This window comes from Sorex fumeus, unplaced genomic scaffold (genome assembly GCF_029834395.1).
Source record: "Sorex fumeus unplaced genomic scaffold, SorFum_2.1 ptg000051l, whole genome shotgun sequence".
NCBI lineage: Eukaryota > Metazoa > Chordata > Mammalia > Eulipotyphla > Soricidae > Sorex > Sorex fumeus.
The window spans coordinates 28383666-28407765 of NW_026606108.1; the positions used below are offsets into that span (position 1 = coordinate 28383666).

The 24100-nt window shown below is 36.4% G+C and overlaps 1 protein-coding gene across 2 annotated transcripts in view; it reads left to right on the forward strand.

The window, feature by feature from the left end:
* SLC12A2 (solute carrier family 12 member 2) overlaps positions 1–24100 on the forward strand; it is an 89687-nt gene that overhangs the window by 60362 nt on the left and 5225 nt on the right. Inside the window, exons 15-24 of one of the 2 annotated variants that reach the window (XM_056124400.1) lie at positions 946–1045; positions 6162–6273; positions 8245–8385; positions 11209–11315; positions 14761–14840; positions 16050–16175; positions 19129–19176; positions 20471–20593; positions 22142–22253; positions 23582–23668. In XM_056124400.1, coding sequence (XP_055980375.1) covers positions 946–1045; positions 6162–6273; positions 8245–8385; positions 11209–11315; positions 14761–14840; positions 16050–16175; positions 19129–19176; positions 20471–20593; positions 22142–22253; positions 23582–23668 — 1036 coding nt within the window. The remainder of the gene's footprint in view (positions 1–945; positions 1046–6161; positions 6274–8244; positions 8386–11208; positions 11316–14760; positions 14841–16049; positions 16176–19128; positions 19177–20470; positions 20594–22141; positions 22254–23581; positions 23669–24100) is intronic. The other variant, XM_056124401.1, reaches the window with a different exon arrangement.

The following is a 24100-nucleotide window of genomic DNA, read 5'->3' on the forward strand; positions in this document are numbered from 1 at the left end:
TTTTTATTGGGAAGTAAAGGCTACCTAGAATGTGACAGATTGGTAACTGCTAGATATGTCTCAAAAAGATGATGTAAGGTTTATTATGATTGTTGTAGTATATATGGGCCAGTATAGATATGACAACCTATCATACAGAAGAGTCACTAAAGATGGTTAGATGTTTTGGCCCAAGAGAATATATTAGTAAGAGATTTAAGAGAATTTGGAATATATCCTAAGTAACCACCAAGCATTTTGTAATCCAAATATGAGCATTAGAAATGAAATGAGCAAAGGAATTGTTTTGAGAAGCAGTTATTTCTCTAAAGTGACTATTTTGTCTTTAAAAATGAGTAAAATATAAAATCATCATTGATCTCCAAGCTATTCAGGAAGGAATAAAATTGATAGTACAAATAAGCTATTAACTGTTTTAAATAGTGCTTTGTAACTATCACAGACTTTCCTCTTTCTCCATTAGACCTTAGCATATGTAAACTGTAATTTTTAAAATCATTATTGAGAGGCTTTTTCGCCACAGCATTTGTGCTCAAGAGCTATTGCTAGCTTTCCTTGAGGGACAAAATGTAGTGCCAGGGCTAGAACGGGAGCTGACCACATGCAAGGCAGTTGCCAGATTCAGCTTTTTTTTTTTTTAACTTCTCCAACCTTTAATGATTTTAAAATGTTTTCTTTATTTGTGACTCTTTGGAGGTACATTCACAGCCCTCTTTCTCAGTCCTTTCTAAGTTGTATTTTTTCTTTGAATGCAGTTATGGTTTACATCAGCATTGCCTTAAAATTATGCTTTGAACCTAATCTAGTGAAAGGTCTGAGTATAATAATTATTTCCAGCAGTTGAATTTTTAAATATGAAGGCATTGTTAATGGATCTGTGCCTAATTGGTTATTGATTGGTTATTCATCTTGGTATAATGCCCTATGAATCCTGTCCTCTCACAGATGTGAACTGGGGATCCTCAACACAAGCCCTGACTTACCTGAATGCACTGCAACATTCAATTCGTCTTTCTGGTGTTGAGGACCATGTGAAAAATTTTAGGTAGGTAATAGAGCAGCACAGAAAAATTCCTGCGTGTCATTCTTCATTATTTAGTAATTTTTATATGCTGGTATTGCATGTATTTTGTGTGTGTTGTGTGTGTGTGTTGGGGGTGGGGGGAAAAGGGTCACACCCAGTGATGCCCAGGGGTTACTCCTGCCTCTGCTGCACTCAGGATCACTCCTGGCGGTAATTGGGACAGATGGAATGCCGGGGATTGAACCTGACTAGATCACAAGGCAAGTGCCAAACACACTGCACTATTTGCCGGTATTGCGTATAAAGTTGAGTAGCATAAGTTATTGATTTTGTTCTGGTTGTCCTTAAGTATTTTATTCAGAAACAAGGTTGAGGTTTCCTAGTTAGAAAATTGTACAAAGAAGGCTGATGAGATAGTAAGGCGGGTGAGGTGCTTGCCTTGCTTATAGCTGACCCAGGTTCAATCCCTGGCACTCCATGTGGTAGCCTTCCCAGGAGTGATCCCTGAGTACAGAGTATTGCCAGGAGTGGCCCAAAATCAATACACCCCCTAGCCAATTAATTTACAATGAAAATTACCATATGCCTTAAATGTTGTAATTTATTTTTGAAGTAAAAAATTATTTTAGTCATTAATGATACTGTGTTTTATGATGGGATTTCATGTATGACATAGTCCCATATAACACCCTCCACCAGAGTGGCTACTTCCCTTCCCCATTGACTCAATATTCCCTTATCCCTCATCCTATTCTCCCTTCCCTCTCCTGTGGTAAGCAATGGATATAGGAATGCAAGTGTCTTTTCTGCGGAGTTTTTGGGCCCTTGGGGTAGATGCCAAGAAGTAGAATTGCCGGGTCATATGAAAGCATGATTCCTAGCTTTTGGGGAAGTGTCCATGTCCTTTTCCACAGGGCTGGGCCAGTTAGCTACTTTTTCACGTATCTTTCAGCCATTTGTACATCATCTTTGAGGAAGTTTTGGCTCTTTCAGAAAGTCTAAAAAACAGGAATCCTCCAAAAGTTTCTATGAGACAAACATTACCCTGAAGCCGAAAGCAAATTGAGACACCACAAAAAAAGGGAATACAATAGCCTTTATCCCTAATGAATACAGGTGCTAAGATCCTCAAGAAAATACTAACACATCGAAAAGATCATACACCATGACCAAGTAGGATTCATTCTGCGAACGCAAGGATGTTTTAACACATGCAAGTTAATCAGCGTATCACACCAATAAATAAAAACTATAAAACTTTTAAAAATTGTATGCTTTTATCAGTAGATGCAGAGAAAGGATTTGATAGAATCCAGCATGCATTCACAGTAAAAACTCTCAATAAATGGGAGTTGAAGGAACTTTTCTCAGCATAGTTTAAACCACTTACCACAAGTCTACAGAAAACATTGTACTCCTTGGTGAAAAACAGAAAACCTTCCCTTTAAGATCAGGCCCAAGACAAGATGGCCCTCTCTCACGCTATTATTGAATATAGTACTGGAACTCCTTGCCGTAACAGTTTGCCAACCCCTACTATTTGAGGTTGATACACTAAGAAAATCTTAAACACTCTACAGAAAAGCCCCTAGAAACAATACATTTGTCCACTAAAGTGTTAGACTACGAAATCAAGACGCAAAGGTTCATTGCTTTTTTTTCCTCATATGCAAACAGTGAAATAGATGAGAGAGAGGGAGAGGGGTAAGAGAGAAAGAGATTTTAAAACCAGGCTCATTCACAAAGAAGTACAGACCGATACAAAGAAAACTATAAAACACTACAAAGGGACCTGAGGAAATGGAAATCTATTCCCTGTTCATGCATTGGGAGTATTAGCATTGTCAAATGGCAATATTGCCACAGTAGGGTATAAATTTAATGCAATTTTTGTATAATTACCCTGACCCCAAAACCCTATTTCTCTTATTTGGCAACACTTTAAACTCACTAATTTGTTTATATTTACATTTTTTCCCCTCAAACAATATTCTTGTTGCTTGTCATGCTTTACTATCTTTTGCAGGGAGTGAGAGGTATCCCAGTATCCCAGATTTAACCCAGGACCACTGAGCCACATTCGCAGCCATTTTCAGCTTTTCGTTTATTATCTTTTTTGTTTTTTGTTTTTTGGTCCACCACCCACTATGTGAATGTACTTATACATATAGGCTTTTTTGGGTCACAACTGGGCCACACCTCTATCACAGCTGGCAGTGCTTAGGGGTTATTCCTGGCTTTGCACTCAGGTATTACTCCTGGCAGTGCTTGGGGTACCAATGGATGCCAGGGATAGAAGAACCCAGATTGGCTACATGCAAGGCAAATTGCCCTACCCGCTGTACTATCACTTTGGCCCCCTCCAATATATCTTTGTGCCATTATATTTGCTAGATCCTGTTTTATTGGATACAAAATATAATTTTGATTTCAGTCTCATGACTTTTGTTGTTTGATTTTTGAGGGGGCACACCTAGCTTTGCTGAGGGATCATTCCTATCAGGGTCAGGGGACCATATAGGGTATTAGGGACCAAACCCAACTGAGCTGTGTACAAGACAAGCACCCTTCGTGCCCCTCCCCCCCATGACTTTCAAAGCATAATTCAGATAAATTATGGAATACATCGTGATTGATGGCCTTTTTTGGTCTGACTTTTTAGTTGTCTCTGAAGTCAGTTCAGCTTTTTTTTTGGGGGGGGGGGTCAGTTTTTAAAAATTGCTTAGTCTTTACAGAACTTGCCAAAACATTTTGCTTTCTTCACTTTGTTGTTTCTTTTTTAAAAAATGTCTTTCTCATCGTTTCCTGTTTCTTTAATTTGGATTTGTAGGTTTAGCCTCTAAATATCCATGATCCTTGGCAAGGGAAGCTCTGCATTGGTGGGTGGGGTTGTCAGTAGAAGCACTATTGTAGATTAATGTGGCTTTTCTGGTTTCTTTGAAGAATTTAAGTCATTTTAAGGATTTTCTTTTTCATCTGATTAGACTTCCCAGAAAAGAACCTTATAAGCTTTTGCTTATTAGTAAAGTCTTGACTAGGAGAGATCTGGAAGAGCTAGGATGAAAAGTGGGAGAAATAGCCCCTGCATCTTGGGGCTTTCAGAATTCAGACGTAAACATTCTTCTGCGGCCCCTATTTGAAGTATGACTGCACTCAGCTATTGCTGGTGTCTCTGGACCAGAGATAGCCTCTTATTAATCGACCGAACTGTTGCCCGTTATATGGAAAGGAAATGGAATTATTTGGTTGCTTTTTCTGCAAACTTTAAGATTGACTTATCAATAGATGAGATTCATTTGTGTATAGTTAGATCACTACCTTAATTTATGGGCTAAAAAAAAATACAGTACCTTCAACAAGACAGGAATTGACATCATATTAGGACGTTGAGTGTTTTATGGAAAGAAGATAGATTTGTTGCACTTGGGAAACCAAATTTTAATTTCTATGAGAGAGAGAGAGAGAGATTGACTGACACATGAATTGACACATGAATCCATGTTCTGATGATGACATTTTTAAACATTTGGTCTACTGTACCCCTGATTCTTTCCAATGACACTGAGGGGGGCAGTATTAGCCACTTTGAGAAACACTGGTCTAGCTGTTTTATTGGGTTGCAAATCCATGTGGGGTTGTGGGTAGGAGAGGGTTATAAAAAAAAGTTGGAGGTTTTTTTTGGGGGGGGGGGGGTCACACCTGGCAAAGATATATTGGAGGGTACCCCAAGCACTGCACAGGGGTTACTCCTGGCTCTGCACTCAGGAATTACTCCTGGCCGTGTTCAGGGGACCATATAGGATGATGGGAATCGAACCCGGGTCGTCCGCGTGCAAGGCAAATGCCCTACCCACTGTGCTATCTCCTCAGCAGAGTTGGAAAAGTTTTATAAAAGTTTTCAGAATGCACTTCCACCAGAAGTTAAATGAAAACCAATTACATTATGAATCTGATGTTTTTCTGGCACTAGCCTTCCACATTGCCTTTCTCAGATGAAGGGGGGTGGACATTGAGAAAAGGAAGCTCTGTCCTTTGCGTCCACCCCAGCACCCCCAAAATATATTTCTACTTTCTTGATTTCTTTTTAATTATTTTTTTATGGAGGTACTGTAATTTACAGAATTATTCACTGCACCCAACTTTACAATCAGCCATGATCAGATTCTATGTGTACAATTTTCCCTCTTCACCAGTATCAGAGATCACTCCTCTCTGGGCTCTGGTGCCATATGGGATAACAGGGACCAAACCCAGATCAGTCACATTTCAAGGCAAATACCATAACTGCTGTCCTATCATTCTGGCTCCTCTCACTGCTTTTTTACATGACCTGAAACTAGAACTGCCTTGTAATTCAGATGTAGGATTCTTTTAGCTGTTAAGAGAGCTTAGAAATGTAATTTCTGACTAGGAACCATGTCACCTACTAAAATTTAGAAGAGATTAAATAGCGGGACTGTTAGCTCTTTATGGTACAGTACATGATGTAAGGTTGTTACTAAGCAATTCTTTCAGAGTTGGTTTTTCAACTAGCCTGCTATAAAATCCTGAATAAGTATTTTTAAAAAGTTTTAGGGTTTCATGATAATTTATGAATATAATAATGAACTACCGTAACAGTTTTTAAGTTCAAAAATTTAATTTTTTAAAATTTCATGAACTATCATTTTAGAGGTTTTTTGCTATCTTGTTTGAACTTCCAGAATGGAAACCTGATTTATTTTTCATCTTTTGCCATACTGGAACCCAAATCCAGGGCCTATACATACTTACTGTATTAGAGTTTGTTTGTTGTTACCAGGTTTTGTTTTTGTATTTCCTACATACCAGGAAACATTGTTTAAAAGCCATTTGATGCTGTTGAAAGGGCTGTAGTGTAGGCTCTGCTTCCTGGTAACCTGTATTCAATTCCTGGCACATTTGGGGATAGCCCCCAAACTGCGGGGTTGTGATCTATCTTCTCTCATGTGTCTGGGCCCGAGCACCGACCATCCCCGTGTGAGACCGTGGATTAGATCCCCAACTCCACCAAATAAAAGTTCTCTGGTAGAATATATTTTTAGAACAATAACTTAATATTATGGCCTTGTTACCAAAAACATAAACTGTATTTTTTTAATTTTTCATTGTAATTTAGGCCACAATGTATTGTTATGACTGGTTCTCCAAACTCACGCCCAGCTTTACTTCATCTTGTTCATGATTTCACAAAAAATGTTGGTTTGATGATCTGTGGTCATATACATATGGTAAGTGTTAAGCTTTTTTTGTATACTAAAAATATTTTGCGTAGTTTTGGTTTTTAACTGGTGTGTGTGTGTGGGGGGGGGGGTTGTTGGTACATCTGTCTGCTTGGGGCTTAGTCCTGACTCTACACTGTCAGTGTACGGGGGTCACACCTGGTGCTAGGGGGAACATGGCCAGTGCTGGGGATCGAACCGTGGTTGCCCACATGCAAGGCAAGTGCTTTAGCCCCTATACTAGTTTTCCAATACACACGTTGTCTTTAAATCATTTTAGGAAAGATTTTTGAATTTATTTGGGGGCAGTGCTCAGGAGGCTCAGGATCACCACATGCCAGTAGGGCCAGAGTTTCAATGCAAGGGTTCAAGGAGGCCATGCTTCTGGGCCCTCCATTTCCAGAGATTAAGGGCCACCTGGGTGGGGCTTGGGTCTTCTAGGGCTGCCCCCAGGGGTGATGCTCTATGGACTAAACCTTACCACTGTTACTATCCTCTGGCCCCTGTCATGAGTTTAATTAATTGAGCATATAACCATTCTTAGCATATCAGATGGTTTATCTAAAAATAGCTTAATAACTAAGAGCACTGTAGTACTGTCCTCCCTTTGTTCATCAGTTCGCTTGAGCAGGCACTAGTAACGTTTCCATTGTGAGACTTGCTGTTACTGATTTTGGCATATTGAATACGCCATGGGGAGTTTGCTAGGCTCTGCTCTGTGGACGGGATACTCTCATAGCTTGCCGGGCTCTCTGAGAGGGACAGAGGAATCAAACCCGGGTCAGCCACATGCAAGGCAAATGCCCTACCCACTGTGCTGTTGCTCCAGCTACAAAATTAATTTTTAGAAAATACTGTTGAATCGTGGCTGAGTATGTAGTTCCAAGAGGTGCAGGGCAAATGCTTTGTGTATAAGAGGTCCCAGGTTCAGTGTACAGTCTCCCACCTTCCCCAGGCACTGTGAGGCGCAGCCTCCATAGCTGGCAGATAGCATACAGATGTGGGATTCTATTCTTGGCATTTTGACTGGGAAACATAAATGCTGTACATCTCTTCTTTGTGTGTTAGTATAGTTATTAAAAATATGTTTCATGTCTCATGTCCTAGCCCCTGCTAGAGTTACTCTTGTACTTACTATGTAGCAAAGTGAAAGCCATTTGTGGGCATGTGTAGGTTGGTAAAAGGGTACATCAAAACAACAATCCATTACAAACCTGTCAAGTTTTCTAGTTTGTCTCTGGGTTCATCCATTTAAATCAAGGGCTTGAGCACAAAAAATTAAAAAATTATAAAAATTATTATAAAAGTTACCCACTAGAAAAGATAAATAGTATTTTTTCCTATTAGTATTTTATTTGCATGCTTTTGATTATTTGGAGTTTGTTTTATAATAGGTTTTATGTTTGATTGAAAAGTCCAAAAATAGAATTGAAAATTTAAAATAATTTTTTATTTCATTGTTTTACGAGAAGTATAGAGGAAGAAAAGCATTTAAATAATATAGCTGCTTTGATTTCCAGTGGTATTAAAACCAAAATGAACCTGGGAAATTTTTTAGTCTCTGTAATCTAGTTTCCATTTTCAGTAATTTCTGGTTTCTCTCAATATTAGAGATTAAAAATAAGATTATTAGTATGTGTTTCTTTTCTTCACTTCTCCTGTTACCTCCTGTGCCACAACTATTTCATCAAACCTTTTTATAAGCCGAAGTATTGGATAGAATTCTGTGACCTGAAAAATAAAGTATTACATGTCTTCCCACAGTGGTTAGGCACTTTATTTATTTGGGGTAGGGGCTGGGTTACACCCTGGGAGGATCAGAGACTACCCCTGGTTCTATGCTCAAAAGTGACCCCTGGCGGAGCTATTCTAGTGCAGGTCAAGTGCCTTACCCTCCATACTGTCTCTCTGGCCCAGTATGATTTTTGTGCGTGGAATAGATGGCCTTTCGATTTAAGATGTTACTCTCTTACTCTAAAGGGCCCTCGAAGACAAGCTGTGAAAGAGATGTCTATTGATCAAGCCCGGTATCAGCGATGGCTTATCAAGAACAAAATGAAAGGTTTTTATGCTCCTGTACATGCAGATGACTTGCGAGAAGGTGCACAGTATTTGATGCAGGTATATTTTTAATGCCTTTCAGTGACAATATTTTAATTTGTGTTAGCTTTAATATTTTTTTAAGTTTCACTCTTGTCTTAACACAAATGCCTTTATTAGATTGGACTTCTAAGATTTGTATACTCACAGAGGTGATTATGAAACTAATGTACCATTTGAAGGAGAACGGACCCATTTGTAAATTGTTTCTTTTTAAGATATTCCCATTATTTCACTTATTTACTTGTATTTTTTTAGAAAAAAACACAAATTGTATGGAAACTGATATTTTGATTAAGTAGGTATTTTGATCACACTCTACAAAGGATTTCAGGATGAATGTTACATGGATTTGGAGGGGACTATAAGAGTTTTTTGTTGTAGTGGAGATACGTTTTTAGTTTAAAGTGAATATAATCATTCACTGCTTGCATTTATGTGGAGTGATCGCACCAGGTTGCCTCTTGTTAGCATTTGTTAGCATTGTGTTAAGGTTTAAAATCACTCTAATAATGAAGTTGAAAAACAGAAGAGTAAACATTGTCACAGGTTCTTAATGTTAAATATTTTTTTGTTTTGGGGCCACTCCAGGTGGTACTCATGGGCTTATAAATGGTATTTGGGGTTGATCCCAGGTTAATTCTATAAAATTCAAATCTTTAACATTTAAAAGACAAGTTTTTTTTTTTTTTTCTGGGATGAGGAACACGCAAGTACTTAGGATTTCCAGATTTGTACTCGGGGATCACTGCTGGTGGTAGTAAGGGAACATATGCAGTCCTGGGATAACTTAATTTTTATTGGTAAATTGGACTTAAATTAAAATTTAAAACTTCTGCATCAGAGAACATTAAGAAAATTAAAAGATAATCTACACAATTAAAATATTTTTGAAAGCTACTTAACCTGATGAGGTTTAATATTCAGAATATATAGATATCTAGAATGAATAGCAACCAAAGGCATGCTATGAAAAGATGGAAAAAACTTAAACTTTTCCAAAGAAAATAAAAAGATCATAGTCAGAGGGATAATACAGGGATTAAGGCACCTGTCTTGTCTTGCATGTGGCTTGCCGTAGTTTGATTCCTGTATTGTATATACTCCCCTAAAGCACAACTAGAAGTGATTTCAGAGCACTTTCAACTGTAAACAGCCCCCCCCCCCGAAAAAAAATATAAAGGTAGCTAATAAGTACATGAAAACATACTCAGTATCCTTGGGTGGCAAATGAAAGCCACAATAGAAATCCGCTTTGTATTACTAGGATGCCCTTAAAACAAACAAGATCAGGAAATACGTGTTGCTGCCAAGGAAGTGAAGAAATGGGAACTTGTGCATTGTTGATGGAAATGTAAAATGACATAGCCTCTGTGGGAGACAATTTGGTGGGTTATCAGAAAGCTAAATATAGTCTTCCCATATGACGTGTAAGTACTCCAAGGCTGCCCGTAGTTTTAATCTACCTGTAGAGATTAAAATCAAGGAATCAAACAGGCTTTGATTGCCATAGTCCAGTGCAGCATAAGTGCAATGGACACATTTATGTGACAATCTGCAGTCAGTAGATAAAGTACGTATACATAGAATAAAATAGTCATAAAAAGCTGTAGAGTTTTGATATATGTTATAATATGGATGAACCTGGTAAAACCTATCAAATGAAATAAGCCAGACACAGAACAATACTATATGATTCCATTTACAGAAAAATTTTAGGATGATAAGTAATTTGTAGAGACTGACGTAGGATAGTTCTCAGGACCTGGGGAAAGGACAGAGTAGTAGGTAGTTATTCCTTACTGATTAGGGAATTTCTGTTTGGAATGATGGAAATAGATTGATTTTAAATTTTAAAATGGTTAAAATGGCAAAATTTTAAATTCAGTTTTCACCTCTAGTTTTTATTTATTTATTTCGCCACAATCATAAGAGATTCTTGGATTTGAAGAAATATTTTTAGGCATACTGAATTTCTCACTGCAGGAAATACTGATGAGAAGTTCAGAAAGAAAATTAATTCGAGTTTCACTAGATACTGTTGATTGACACAAAGAATGAAAACCTTAGTGTTGTAATTTACAACTAAAACTAGCAGATTTTCCTTGGGACTTTCGATTTTTAAGTTTTACTTATTTGTCACTTGAGGCCTCCTATTACTCGCAGCCAACTGGGCCAGAGTTTGAGTGCAAGGGTCTGAGGCGCTTTGCTGTTCATGCCCTATAATGCCACAATTACCCTAGCCACCACAGTAGTGCTTGGGGATCTTCAGGGTTGCTTGCTTCCTGAGATACTCTTGGAACCTTGTGGTCCCAGGGGTCCGTCTAGTATTTGCCGCCTGCACCTTAACTCTGTACCATCTCTCTTGCCCTCAATTTAAGTTTTAATGACTGTCATCAAAATATATAACAATTCTACTATATTATAACAATCTTTATAAATGATTATATTCTATCATTTACTGAAAATATGAACATTTTGATAATTTAGAAGTATGAAAGTGTTCATTTAGGCCTTTTCAAGTGCTTGATTTTTATTCTCTAATTTTCATTTATTTATATTTTTTTTGGGGGGGGGTCACACCCAGTGTTGCACAGGAGTTACTCCTGACTCATGCACTCAAGAATTACTCCTGGTGGTGCTCAGAGAACCATATTGAATGCTGGGGGTCAAATCCGGGTCCAGCCCCTCTCCGATTTTTAATTTTAACAATGTATATGTAATTTATAAATGTGCTTGTATTGGATGCTCAATGTATTTGCTGATAAAGGCACATGATTTTAAAATGTTTCAGGAGAATATTGTATAGTACATATTAAAAATTGTGGTTTTTCTTTATTTTAGGCTGCTGGTCTTGGGCGTATGAAACCAAACACACTTGTGCTTGGATTTAAGAAAAATTGGATGCAAGCAGATATGAGGGATGTAGATATGTATATAAACATGTTTCAGTAAGTATTTAAGTCCCTAACATTCTTGGTTCCATAAAGTTCATTTTGAACATCTGCGCTGGTTTTGTCTTTATCACAAGACTGAACAAAATCACAAGGATTACCTAGTTTTTCAGACTTTATAGGGGTGTTTTATTTTTCTGGTTTTTAAACAGTTCCAGGGTCAAACCCAGGATTTCACACACATGGTCTGTGTTCTACCACTGAGCATATTTCTAAGCTCCTGTTGTACTATAAATTGATAATCTGGGAACAAATGTTTTTATCCATCTTTTTATACCTTCATACACACACTTATCTGTATATACACACGTATCTGTAGCTGGACTTCCTGTTTAGGTTTGTGAGTATTTTCACATTCCTCGGGTCCAGTACAACAGTGTTCTCAAATGTTGGTCCCATCACTCTGATTGTTAAATGGTGCATTTTTTCACGGTGACAACACAGAGGTTTATTCTCTTCTCGAACTAACTTTGCTATCAGTTGTTTCTTTTTTAAAATTTTGGTTGAATATTTTGCTTTTCTCTTGAAGTATAATTCTTAGCTAAGTTTTGATTCATGTCACTTTTCGTTTTCTTCTCATAAAGTTTTCAGTGGGTTCTTTGTTTTGTTATTTTGTCTTCTGATTTTTACTCTATATCATGAGTGATTTTGTGTTTATTTCGAATCTACTACATTTTTATTATTTTTATAATAAAAATAAAGCTTTTATTTATTTATTTATTTTTGCTTTTTTGGATCACACCCAGCGATGTACAGGGGTTAGTACTGGCTCTGCACTCAGGAATTAGTCCTGGCAGTGCTCAAAGGACCACATGGGATGCTGGGAATTGAGCCCAGGTTGGCCTCATGTAAGACAAACACCCTACCCACTGTGTTATTGCTCCAGCCCCCAAAGGTTTTATTTTTGCATTTTCTTCTTAATCTTGAAAAATACTTCCTTTTCCTGCTATTTTGGGATTTGCTTGACAAATCTTTTTATCTCACTCAGAATAGTTTTAATAGTGTAAGGATTATCTCAGTACACCAAACTGGAAAAGTGAATTTTTTTCTTATCATAGCTGACAAAGCGATTTACCCTTCTCATAAAGTATTTCTCTATATACAAAGAATTCTTCCTTTTAAAAGAAAAATGTATATTTGACACAGTCTTAAAACTAGATTCAACTGCCAGCATCTCTGCCATGGGCCCAATCATTGAACTGTGAGGGCCATATGGTGAGAATCACTGATAGTGGCCCGTTGTATCTCCTGGAAATTCCCCTCCCCCCCAAATAAAAGTATGAATTTAAATTTTTTTTCTAAATTTTTATCTATTACCTTTAACTCACTAGAATTATTTTCTTTCTTGGAACTTTTATATATAAGATATGTAGCACTATCTTTTCATTGTTCATCGATTTGCTCAAGCTGTCACCAATAACGTCTTCATTGTGAGACTTACTGTTTTTGGCATATCAAATACACCATGGGGAGCTTGCCAGGCTCTACCGTGCGGGCAGGATACTCTCGGTAGCTTGCTGGGCTCTCCAAGAGGGACGGAGGAGTCAAACCCGTGTCAGCCATGTGCAAGGCAAACGTCCTACCCACTGTGCTATCACATCATATGTATGGTTATAATATGGAATATAATATATGCATTTATGCATATATATAACATAATACATAATAACTTATATAATATTTCATGTTATGTAATATATTGTGAAATATAAATATGGAAACATTTATGGTTATAAATTTTATAACCAAAAAATTATGTTTAAAAGCAGTGATGCTTTTATCTTGTAACAAGTATGTATCTCTGTAGCATATAGCAAGAGTATTTTACTATTTCATCCAGCATTATCTCATGGAACCCAATTTCTTGGCTTTTAAGGAGACTGATTTTTTTTTTTATTAGTGAAGCACCATGAGGTACAGTTGTAGATTTACAAATCTTTGTGCCTGAGTTTCAGTCATACAATGATCAAATACCCATCCCTCCACCAGTGCCCACCCCCCCTCCCACCCTGCCTCTGTGGCAGGGCATTCCCCTTTGTTCAAGGAGACTGATTTTGATTCATGTCTTTAAATATACAACCAAGCAAAGTTAATGTGCCCGTTAATTTTTTTTCTTTGTTTTTTTTTTTTTTCTTTTTGGGTCACACCCTGCCATGCATAGAGGTTACCCCTGGCCCTGCACTCAGGAATTACTCCTGGTGGTGCTCAGGGGACCGTATGAGATGCTGGGAATCGAACCCAGGTCGGCCGCATGCAAATGCCCTACCTGCTGTGCAACTACTCCAAGTCCCCTTGCCCATTAATTTCTTTATGAATTTCTTAAGCTAATTCAATTCTATGAATAGGCCAAAGTGATCTCCCTACATTTTAGAACACGGCAAAAGACCTTTTATAATGACTTAACTATAAAGTGAACATGTGCTTTAATTTATTAATTTGAGCAATAATTTTTATAATTTTGTAAAATTTATAAATGCTTTTCCATTCTTAAAGTGATATGACAGCATTCGATGAGTGCCTTGATTATACTATAATCAAAAACAAAGGTAAATTTTAACCTGTTCCCGTCTTGAGGCGCAATTAAAGGCAGCAGTTTTATCATTTTAAATTCTAGAAACACTTGGGCCAACATGATTTATGGTCTTAAAAAAGTTTTCAGAATTAGTCTGTTCTTAATAGCATCTTAGAGGTTTTTATATATAACATGTATACAGTGTTCCCTTTTGTGTTTAAAAATTTGAAAGGATGAATGGACACATTTGCAATCGCTTATAAAAATCTTTGGACTACTTTTTATAAACTGGTTTTGTGACAATTAAAAAAATGTCTTTACAGTTTTCTTTCTTCTTCCAGAAATCATCACTGGCTACTCTACCATCTGCTAATGATATAACTCAGTGGTAGAACAACTGTTTTTACATGTGTAGGGCCCCTGGTTCAATCTCTGACACTATCACACATTTAAAAAAAAAAAGTACCATTGACTCTCATTCTCAATAGATAGCTTTTTTTGTACTTCTTAAGTTTAAGGGTATCAGCCTAAATGAAATATAGTGGAATTGCTGTGATTTTTTTTCTGTAACTTGTTAGCTTTAATAGGATAGCAATACAGTTATGGTAGCTACTTTAGATAGAAAACACTGTAAAAGATCCTACTCCTGGGGCCTGAGCAATAGCACAGCAGGTAGGGCATTTGCCTTGCACGCGGCCGACCCGGGTTCGATCCCTGGCATCCCATATGGTCCCCCAAGCACCTATAAGTTATACTACGTGTATACTATATGTTATACTATAGCTCCCGCTACTCCCGCTATGTTAAAGAAAAGTTAGGATTTTTAAGGCCAAATGTAATTTTAGAGATCTAATATTGCCTTCATTTTGTAGAGGAGAGCAAAGATAGAAGTTTGATTTTTCTGACCTTTTTTAAATTTTTTTTTTTAAGTGATGCTTTTGACATGCAGTATGGAGTCGTAGTTATCCGTCTAAAAGAGGGTTTGGATATATCTCATCTTCAAGGACAAGGTAAGTTTTTAATTTTTGTCAAAAATGATAACTAACCTTTACAGATTTTCCAATTATTTTAGCATTTGCCATTTATTCTGTGTCATGATGAACTGGCTCTACCAAAGTTTGTGTTTCATAGTTGTACCAATCTGGATTAGGGTTAGTGATTCTTTCTGTTTTGAGGCCACACCCAATGGTGCTCGCGGTTTACTACTGGCTCTGCTCAGAGATAACTCCTGGTGGGTTGAGGGAATCAAATCCAGGTCAGCTGCATACAAGGCACGTGTTCTATCCACTGTATCATTGCTCTGGACCCTGGATGAATGTTTTTATGGTGAATGCTACATGTTTACAGACTCATTCCCAAAAGATAGAAAATTAAGAAAGAGCTTTATTTTTAAGAAATGGTACTTGGACTTGATGGGATTTTTTGTTTGTTTTTGTTTTTGGGTCACACCCAGCCATGCTCAGGGGTTAATCCTGGCTCTGCACTCAGGAATTACTCCTGAAGGTGCTTGAGGGACCATATGGGATGCCGGATTGAACCCAGGTCGATGCCGGATTGAACCCAGGTCTGCCGCGTGCAAGGCAGATGTCCTACCTGCTGTACCTCACTCCGGCCCTTGGACTTGATGTTAAGAAGGAATGATGTCTCCTGGTTTTTTTTTTTTTTCCTTGTTTTTCTTTTTGGGTCACACCTGGAGGTGCTTAGGGATCAGACCCGGATTGGTTGAGTACAAAGGCAAGCACCCTATATGCTATACTACGGCTCCCGCTACTCCTGGTTTCAGCTCTGTAGACAAAACCACACATTTCCATTATTGTTTAATATCTTACATAGTAAACATTTGCCATGGCTGAGAGTAGAATTGGTTTTCATGTTATATATATATATATATATATATGTGTGTGTGTGTATATATGCATATATATATGTATATATATATTTGTCTAACAGACTTGTGTTCCAAAAGTCTCTTTTCATTATTGATTTTCTAGTACCTAATTTAGAAGTCTAACTTTTTAGTTATGGCTCAAATAGTTATGATAATCTGTTCAGAAAAATTATTTGATTATTTGTTTAGATCATTTATAATAAAAACTTTCATAAAAAAGTTTACTTAAAACTCTCATTTAATTTATATTAAACCATGATACCTTAATGGTTAAGATAGGATTCAGGTAAAGATAAGATTAAGTAATGCCTGAATATTTTTATGTCTGCAGAAGAATTACTGTCATCACAAGAAAAATCTCCTGGTGTCAAAGATGTGGTAGTAAGCATGGAGTATAGTAAAAAATCAGACTTAGATACTTCCAAACCATCTGGTGAAAAAACTGTTCCACATAAAGGTAATTTTTATTCAAATAAGAAATTTTATTAGTGTTATAATATGTCTTATACGGTAACTTATTCTCAAATGTTCTATTTTGCATTGTTCAGGTAAAATGTATGTCTTTCAAGAAAAATTTAACTACAGAACAATTAGCTATTTTTAATATACTGTACTTAAATATACTAGTTTGTAGAACAAAAGCCATGTCAACTGTATAATGTGTTTACATGTTTACATAATTATACTTGCACTAGATGAGACATATAATTTAAAGCATAAATTAAATCTGAACTTGGAAACATGATAATTTAGTTATGTATAGCATAACATAAAGGAATGAGGTTTTTTATGGATAGCATAACAAAGAAAGGAAGTTTTTATAACAATTTAATTTTTTAAATCAAGTTATTTAAATACCATATATATGCTTCATCATCTCAGTTAACTGTATGTGGAGTTCTTTAGGTAAATCGGCATTGTTGACAATCTTGTACAATTTCATTCCTCAGTTTAATTTCTCTGAAGAAGTAAGCTCTTTCTATTTGGCTCCTAAACTGTTAGGTCAGAGTTGCACATATACCTGTGACTCTTGTGATTTAAGCTATAATGACTAACAGACCTAATGAGACTTTCGGATTATTTCACCTATAAATCTGTGTCCTTTATGAAAAGGAAGGGGATGACTTCCAAATCTTACTTCTCCTACCCTCACTCTCCTATCTCTGTTCAGTCTAGTATCTCAATCTGTCCTATTCCCAGCTGACTTGCAAAAAGGAAAAAAAAATCTGCACTGTAAATCATCAAACCATATACTTCTGATTCTTGTGATTTGCCATTCTTTTTTTTTTTCTGAAACTGATAACCTTAGGCAAATCTTAACTGCTATGACATTGATCTCTTGTAGACTATTTAGAAGCATTTGCTTCACTTCATATTTCTTGCTTCTGTATTTATCTTGTTTGCTTGGAGGGTTGCAATTTATTGTTTCGTTGATCCATTTTTTCTTTGCTGGCATTAAACATTTTGTTTCACCTCAGAACATATGTATAAGTTGATCTGATAACTTTTGTTTCTGCATTTGTTTTTGGTTCATGGTATATACATTATCTCATTTTTAAAATTCTTTTTTTGCCTAAGATAGGGAGTGTCTTTACAGAATCTTCTAGTAATTAATTGGAAAACAATAGTGGGGAAAGGAACAAGTAATATTTATTGAGCATCTGCTCGGTACCTAACACTATTAGTAGATGAGTATCCACATGTGTGTACAGTACAATTTTTTTTTTTTAGTAGAAAACTGGTGAACACATTTCTACTCCGAGAAAGTAGATGCTTTTACTTAGTTTAAGTAATATTTATGCTTTACATTTCTGAGTTCTTTAAGGAAATACAGAATGTCCACAACTATATATTTTTAAATATTTTTATCAGATGGAGGGCTGGAGCAATAGCACAGCGGTATGGTGTTTGCCTTGCACGCAGCCAAACACAGTAACAAGTCTCATGATGGAGATGTTACTGGGCCCACTCAAGCAAATCGATGAACATGGGAGGACCGTGACTGTTTTTCAGATGGATCCATACCTATTTTATTAAAACACTAATATTTACGACTATAGCATTCAGTAACAAACACTGTCCTCCCATTGTTCATCGATTTACTCAAGCAGGCCCAGTAACGTCTCCATTTTTTGAGACTTTTTGTTACTGTGTTTGGCATATTGAATACGTCACAGGTAGCTTTCCAGGCTTAGCCGTGCGGGCGAGATGCTCTCGGTAGCTTGCCGGGCTCTCTGGGAGGAGCGGAGGAATCAACCCAGCTCGGCCGGGCTGGCTGCGTGCAAGGCAAACACCCTACCTCATTGCTATCACTCCAGCCCATAGCATTCAATATAATACTTAAATGTTTCTTGTTTTACAACAAGTATATGAAATTAGAATGCAAAAGTAACATTTTACATTGTTTGCAAAATTAGTGTAGAGACTTTAGAAAAATTCATTCAATTTAAAAAGAATTCAGAATTAGAAACAGTCTGATAAGGTTCTTTATAGGCATAGATAGTTGTATGTCAGTCTTGATTATTGAGGCATACATTGCCCTAAGGGAAAAAAAGAGCACCTTGTTATATTTCCGTTGTACGAGACTGAGCTAAGTGCACACTTTTGGCAGCCTAAGAGGTAGGTATTGTTCACTCTCCTTACCAATGAGAAAAGTGAGGAGTTAAGTAATTAGCACAAGCTCACATGGTGGGAAAGGGGATTAGAGGTAATACTGGAATGCTGAGGGTCTGACCCAAGAACCCAATGCTATACTCTTTCCTGTCCAAGTGGGAAGTTTTGTATGCCTTTAGTAAATAATTATGTTTGTATTAAGAAGAAAATGAGGTTAGGAAAGCTGGTTATTCTAGAGAAATACAATCAAATTTAAATGAACCTATAATAAAAATTTGTTAGTCTAAAACAGTTTATGTTCTTTGAGAATATCACACATGTATATCCTGGCATTTTATGTAAATCAAAAGACTGACAAAAATGCCTAAATGTTTTCAAGGATGATTAACTTTTATAAGTACCAACAATCTACCAAATGTCTAAAATGACTTTTAGTTATTAATATAGTGATGTTTAAAATTCATCACGTGCAACATCAAATTCAAATTATATTTCTACTCTGTGAGCAGTAGCTGAACATTTTTTCCGTGGATTTCAAATAATCCACTAAAGGGTTTTTGGTCAGTTTTACAGGAATAAATTTAGGGGTGTATATTAGTAGCCCTGTCTGAAGGGATATGAAATGTTTGCTTTTTAAAATTATGAACACTCAGTGTAGAAAAATATCAGTCTTCAGTCTTGATTATTTTTCAGACTGTTGCTTCTTACTATGATTTGTTTATGAATGTACTCTCTTTACATTTTCAGTGCTCCAAAGGCAATTAACTTATATTTTGTGTTTTTTAAACATAATCTAGATGAGGAAGAGGATGGCAAGACTCCAACTCAACCACTGTTGAAAAAAGGCAGGCATTTTTCATCATTTTATTTTCATTCCTCCTCTTTCCATACTGTTAACTCTAATTCCAGTCTTATTTTCTTTATCTTAGTTTTTATTTTCATGGTGAGGTGATGTTACAGTTCTTTTTAAATGCAGATCCAAAAATTATGAGTCTAACTAAAGAGTTAAATTGCCAGGGAAAAGATAACATTAGTGACAAATTATTTTTAAATATTCATAGCATTTATAAATACTCAAACCCTGAAAGCCTATTTTTTTAGCCTAAACTGCATGGTTTAGATGGTGAGTAGACACACCACAGTAGGTTTATTTACAGTGTCACTTGCATTCTTTACCATCAGTTGTACCTAGCCACATCCTTTATTTTGATACTAATGTATTTTTCATTTCAAAAATTACAATATTTCTCACAGTCCTGCTGCGTTTGGGAGATACACAGTCATGTCAACATACATGAATTTTATGAGGAGGAGATAGAGGTGAGAGTTATGGAGCAGTATGGTTTGGTAGCCATATTATTTCATCATGCACAGTCATTCATCATGTTTGCATACATCACAGCAGCATGAAAAGTGAATGATCAGTGTTCAGCAAAAGTGGTCAGATTTCCTTCTATGGATCTCTGCACTTAAAAGTTGATGTAGAAGTTTCCTAGTAGTCATTTGCTTGCTCACGGAGCCAGTGCTTTTTCCTTTTTTTTTTCATTTCTGGGACTATAGATGCGAACTCCTATGGCATATTGTTCGTTATGTACCTGCAGCAGATAACTGGAGTTCCTCCATCTTTCTGTGAATCAGAGAAAGATGTGATTATAAGTCCTTTGAATTGGCTGACAATAGTGAGGGGCCAAAAATTAGGAAAATACAAGGGAGTTTTTCTTAGACTGACAGGTTTCACTGTGATAATTGTGAGATTATATTGTGTGTCTTCCATTTCCTTACATCTTTTATATTACAAATATTTTTTATTTTTAAAAATTTAACCTTTATAGAGAAACAGATTATAAATTTAACATATTCATAAGCTTAATTTTCTCAGTACAAATAGCTATTCAAAAATCTTAATCAGTTTCTTGATTCAGAATATTAGTAAGAGCAGTATGAATTTAGGTATTATAAAGACATTTATCTGTAACCTTCTAAAACTGTGTTACGAACATCTGAAAGATTATGATGAACACCATCAGCAACTTTTTTGAATTACAGTTGAATATCAAGATTTAGTAAACCTAAGAATTAAGCAAGATTAACATTAATATTTACCTCCCTTATATATCATTTTTCTGCCTAATCCTTCAGAATCTAAAGGGCCTGCTGTACCTTTAAATGTAGCTGACCAAAAGCTTCTTGAAGCTAGTACACAATTTCAGAAAAAACAAGGAAAGAATACTATTGATGTCTGGTGGCTTTTTGATGATGGAGGTAAGGTCTTAAACTATTACTTAAAAGATTATAATTGGTAATGGTACTAGGAAGTGACATGTACTTTGCACCCAGAGACCCTATTCTAATTTGCCAGCAATTTTAAAAGAATGGGATTCATTTTAGTTAGGTGTTGTGTACCTAATTGTCCAAAGTATCCTTCAATTTGGAAGTTTCCTTGTTTTTTTTCCTTTATGATAAAAATGTCATAGACCATCTGGTAGCATCTCACTCAGTTTGGAGTGCTTTTTAATGATTCAGTATTAAATGTTTTCAGTTAACATGCTTATGTAGAAATGCCACAGAAGGATCTGGGTTCCACTCTCTATACCTCAGTAAGTAGCAAATACTCATCATCATGGGTGAAGTTAGCTTATACAGTTCCCTTTCCTAACTATAGGCGTTTTCAGGGTTACTTGGATACTATATAGATACACCATTATTCTTGCAAGTTTTTTTTTTGGTAGGGTTGCAGAGGGGAGGAGCTACTAAGTGCTCAGAAGGTCCAGTGACCCACCCAGTGATTCTCTGCTAATTGTACTACTGAGGGGCTCCACAGGGTGCTGGGAATCAAACCCAAGTTGGGCATGTGCTAGACATGTGCCCTAACCACTGTACTATTTCCAGCCGTTTTGTGCAATTTTTCCACCAACTTCAGCATCCATTAGTATCTTACCTAAATTTATTTGTTGTGTTAGTAGTTGTTAGATGATTTTTCAGTCCCATCATCTCATCTTTATTTATTCATAGTTTTCTCTTTGTCTTTGTGGACCCAGATTGCTTTTTTAAAAATGGGATATGATTTGTTGTTTTTGGTTTTTGTTGTTGTTGTTGTTTTTTAATGTTAAGCTGTTTTAGATTTGACTAGTGGGGTCCTCTGTGTTCATTTGCCACATTCCAGTCATCTTCTGACATAGTTGATTTAGGCTCAGAATTGACTATCTTTACAGTAGTCTTTGAATCTCCTTTATCCAAAGAGCTCTGACTTTTTTGAGTAGAGTGGTTTGAGAAATCACCACCAGAGCATCAGTTAAAACCTTTCACTGCTAGGGTATTACTGCTTTCAGGCCCTCTTGTGGACAGATTAGGAAAAATATTTCTGTAGATAGAGACTGGAAACTAATTCTGATTTCACTTCTAGGATTCAGTCCAGCTTGTCCCTTTTAAATGTTTCCCATTCCAGTGGGAAATGAGCCTCGCATAAGCTTGAAGAATTTTGTCATTCCCCTAATTATCCTGTATGTATCTCTCAACACTGCCATGGCCACTATTCCTTTTTGCTACCTCCTTCACATGGCTTGGCTCCATTGGCCTCCCTTACGTTTCAGACCTGCCAAATGTTTTTGGGTCACACCCAGTGGTGCTCAGGACTTACTCCTGGCAGGGCTTGGCGGACCATATGGGATGCTGAGGATCGAACCTGGGTCAGCTGCATCCTATCGTACTATCATGCACCCTGTGCTACTATCATATCATTCTGGCCCTGTAGTAAAAATTCTTAGTGAGAAGTTAGCATTTAGTAAATGATGTTATATTTTTGTGATTTAGGTTTGACCTTACTGATACCTTATCTTCTGACTACCAAGAAAAAATGGAAAGACTGTAAAATCAGAGTTTTCATTGGTGGAAAAATAAACAGAATAGACCATGACCGGAGAGCGTAAGTTTATTTTCACTTGAAGCAAATTTTTCTAGTAGTCTTAATCACCATATAAATTTGAAGAAACAAAATTAGATAATCCAGAAAATACCAGTTATTTTGCTTTATTCTGCATTGAAGCCGGAAGCTCTAGTTTTGCAGCTTTACCCTTTTTAATTTAGTCACTATGTTTAAGTTGTAAATGGTTAGTTTCACTTACATATAGTATTTTTAAAATAACATCTTAGACAGTGTCTATTTAAGTTAAGAGTGCCATAGTCCTCCATTCCTGTCTGTGTGTGTTGTCAGGATCCTAGTTTCAATGCTTCTCACTAAGTACCTGTATGCGTTTTGTCTGTGACCTTGTGAGCACTGCAGCCCCTTGTGTTGTTTTTGAGTAGGCACCACATCCAAAGGTGTGCCAGATGGAGATACAACTCAGGGCCTCTTTCACATACCTGGCTCCAAAACATTTGTAATTCCGTCTCTGATGTATACCATAAAAAGTCAATTGCTAACTGAGACCAGGCCTTGACAGTCTGCCCTCCATTCCCTTATCATGTATCCCTCCAACTTGTGCCACTTGCTTCAGTTTATTCAGGGTCCCTAAACATAGTATTTTCAGACTTTGATATTTTGCCTAATATTAATAGCTTTTCCTTTGCCTGTCACCCTCTTATTTAAATGCTCCATTCTTTTTGTTTGTGCTTGGGGTATTATATGGGATGCTGGAGTAGGGATCACACCTGGTCAGTCAGTCAGGTGTAAGACAAGCACTATCTCTGTAGCCCCCAAATATTCTGTTCTTTAAATAAAGCTCAGCAATGTTGTTGATATATTTCTTTCAAGAGACTCTTACGTACTCAATATTTGAGCCCTATAAATACAAGTTAGCCACTTAGTAGATTTATACTAGAACTCAACTCAGTGTTTATTCATTTCAACTAGGGAATTATGTAATTTATCCTCAATAAACCTTCCCTCATCTCCCTGCCAAGTGCTATGAACTTAATCTCCTATCAGTTAAAACTGTCACTTTGGCCCCCAAATCCTATTCAGGCTTTAAAATATATGCATTCTTCAAGAAAAATAATGAAAAAATAACTGTTCACTAGTTTTTACTTAAATCCATTAATAGCAGTACAATATAATTTGAGAATGACTTAACAGAAAAATTTCATTTGAATGAAAATTGCCATTCATTATTAATATACACAGGTAATTTCACTTTATTAATATACAATAGTATTGCCTTTACTGATAAATTTGCTTTTCAAATACATGGATCCAGACCTATGTAGAATAAAAACAAAACCATATATCTTAATGATGTTCATTTTTGTTTTTAGGATGGCTACTTTGCTTAGCAAGTTCCGGATAGACTTCTCTGATATTATGGTCCTAGGAGATATTAATACTAAGCCAAAGAAAGAAAAGTAAGTTATTGGAAATTACTTTGTATACATTTTGAAATTTGTTTTCAATGGAGGTAGATTTTGGCTATACTTGGCTGTATTCAGGTGCCAGGGATTCAACCTGGGTATCTCTCCAACCAAAGTTTGAATATTTTTAAGGTTGACTAAGACACACTAGATACAGATTATTTGATTTAAACTAAATTACTTGGGTTATTTTTCCTGCTGTTTTATCGATAGTCTGGTCTGCTAAAGAGCTCAGTTTTCAGAAAACCTTTCAATTACTTACGTAATTTTTGAAATTCCATGCCAAATAAATTTCATGATTTATTCAGTTAATCATTGTTCATGCTCAGTTACATTTAGTCCATACTCAACAAGCATATCTACTATTTCAACTGCTTTTTTTTCTTTTTTTAATTTTTAATAGTGAGACATCATGAGGTACAGTTG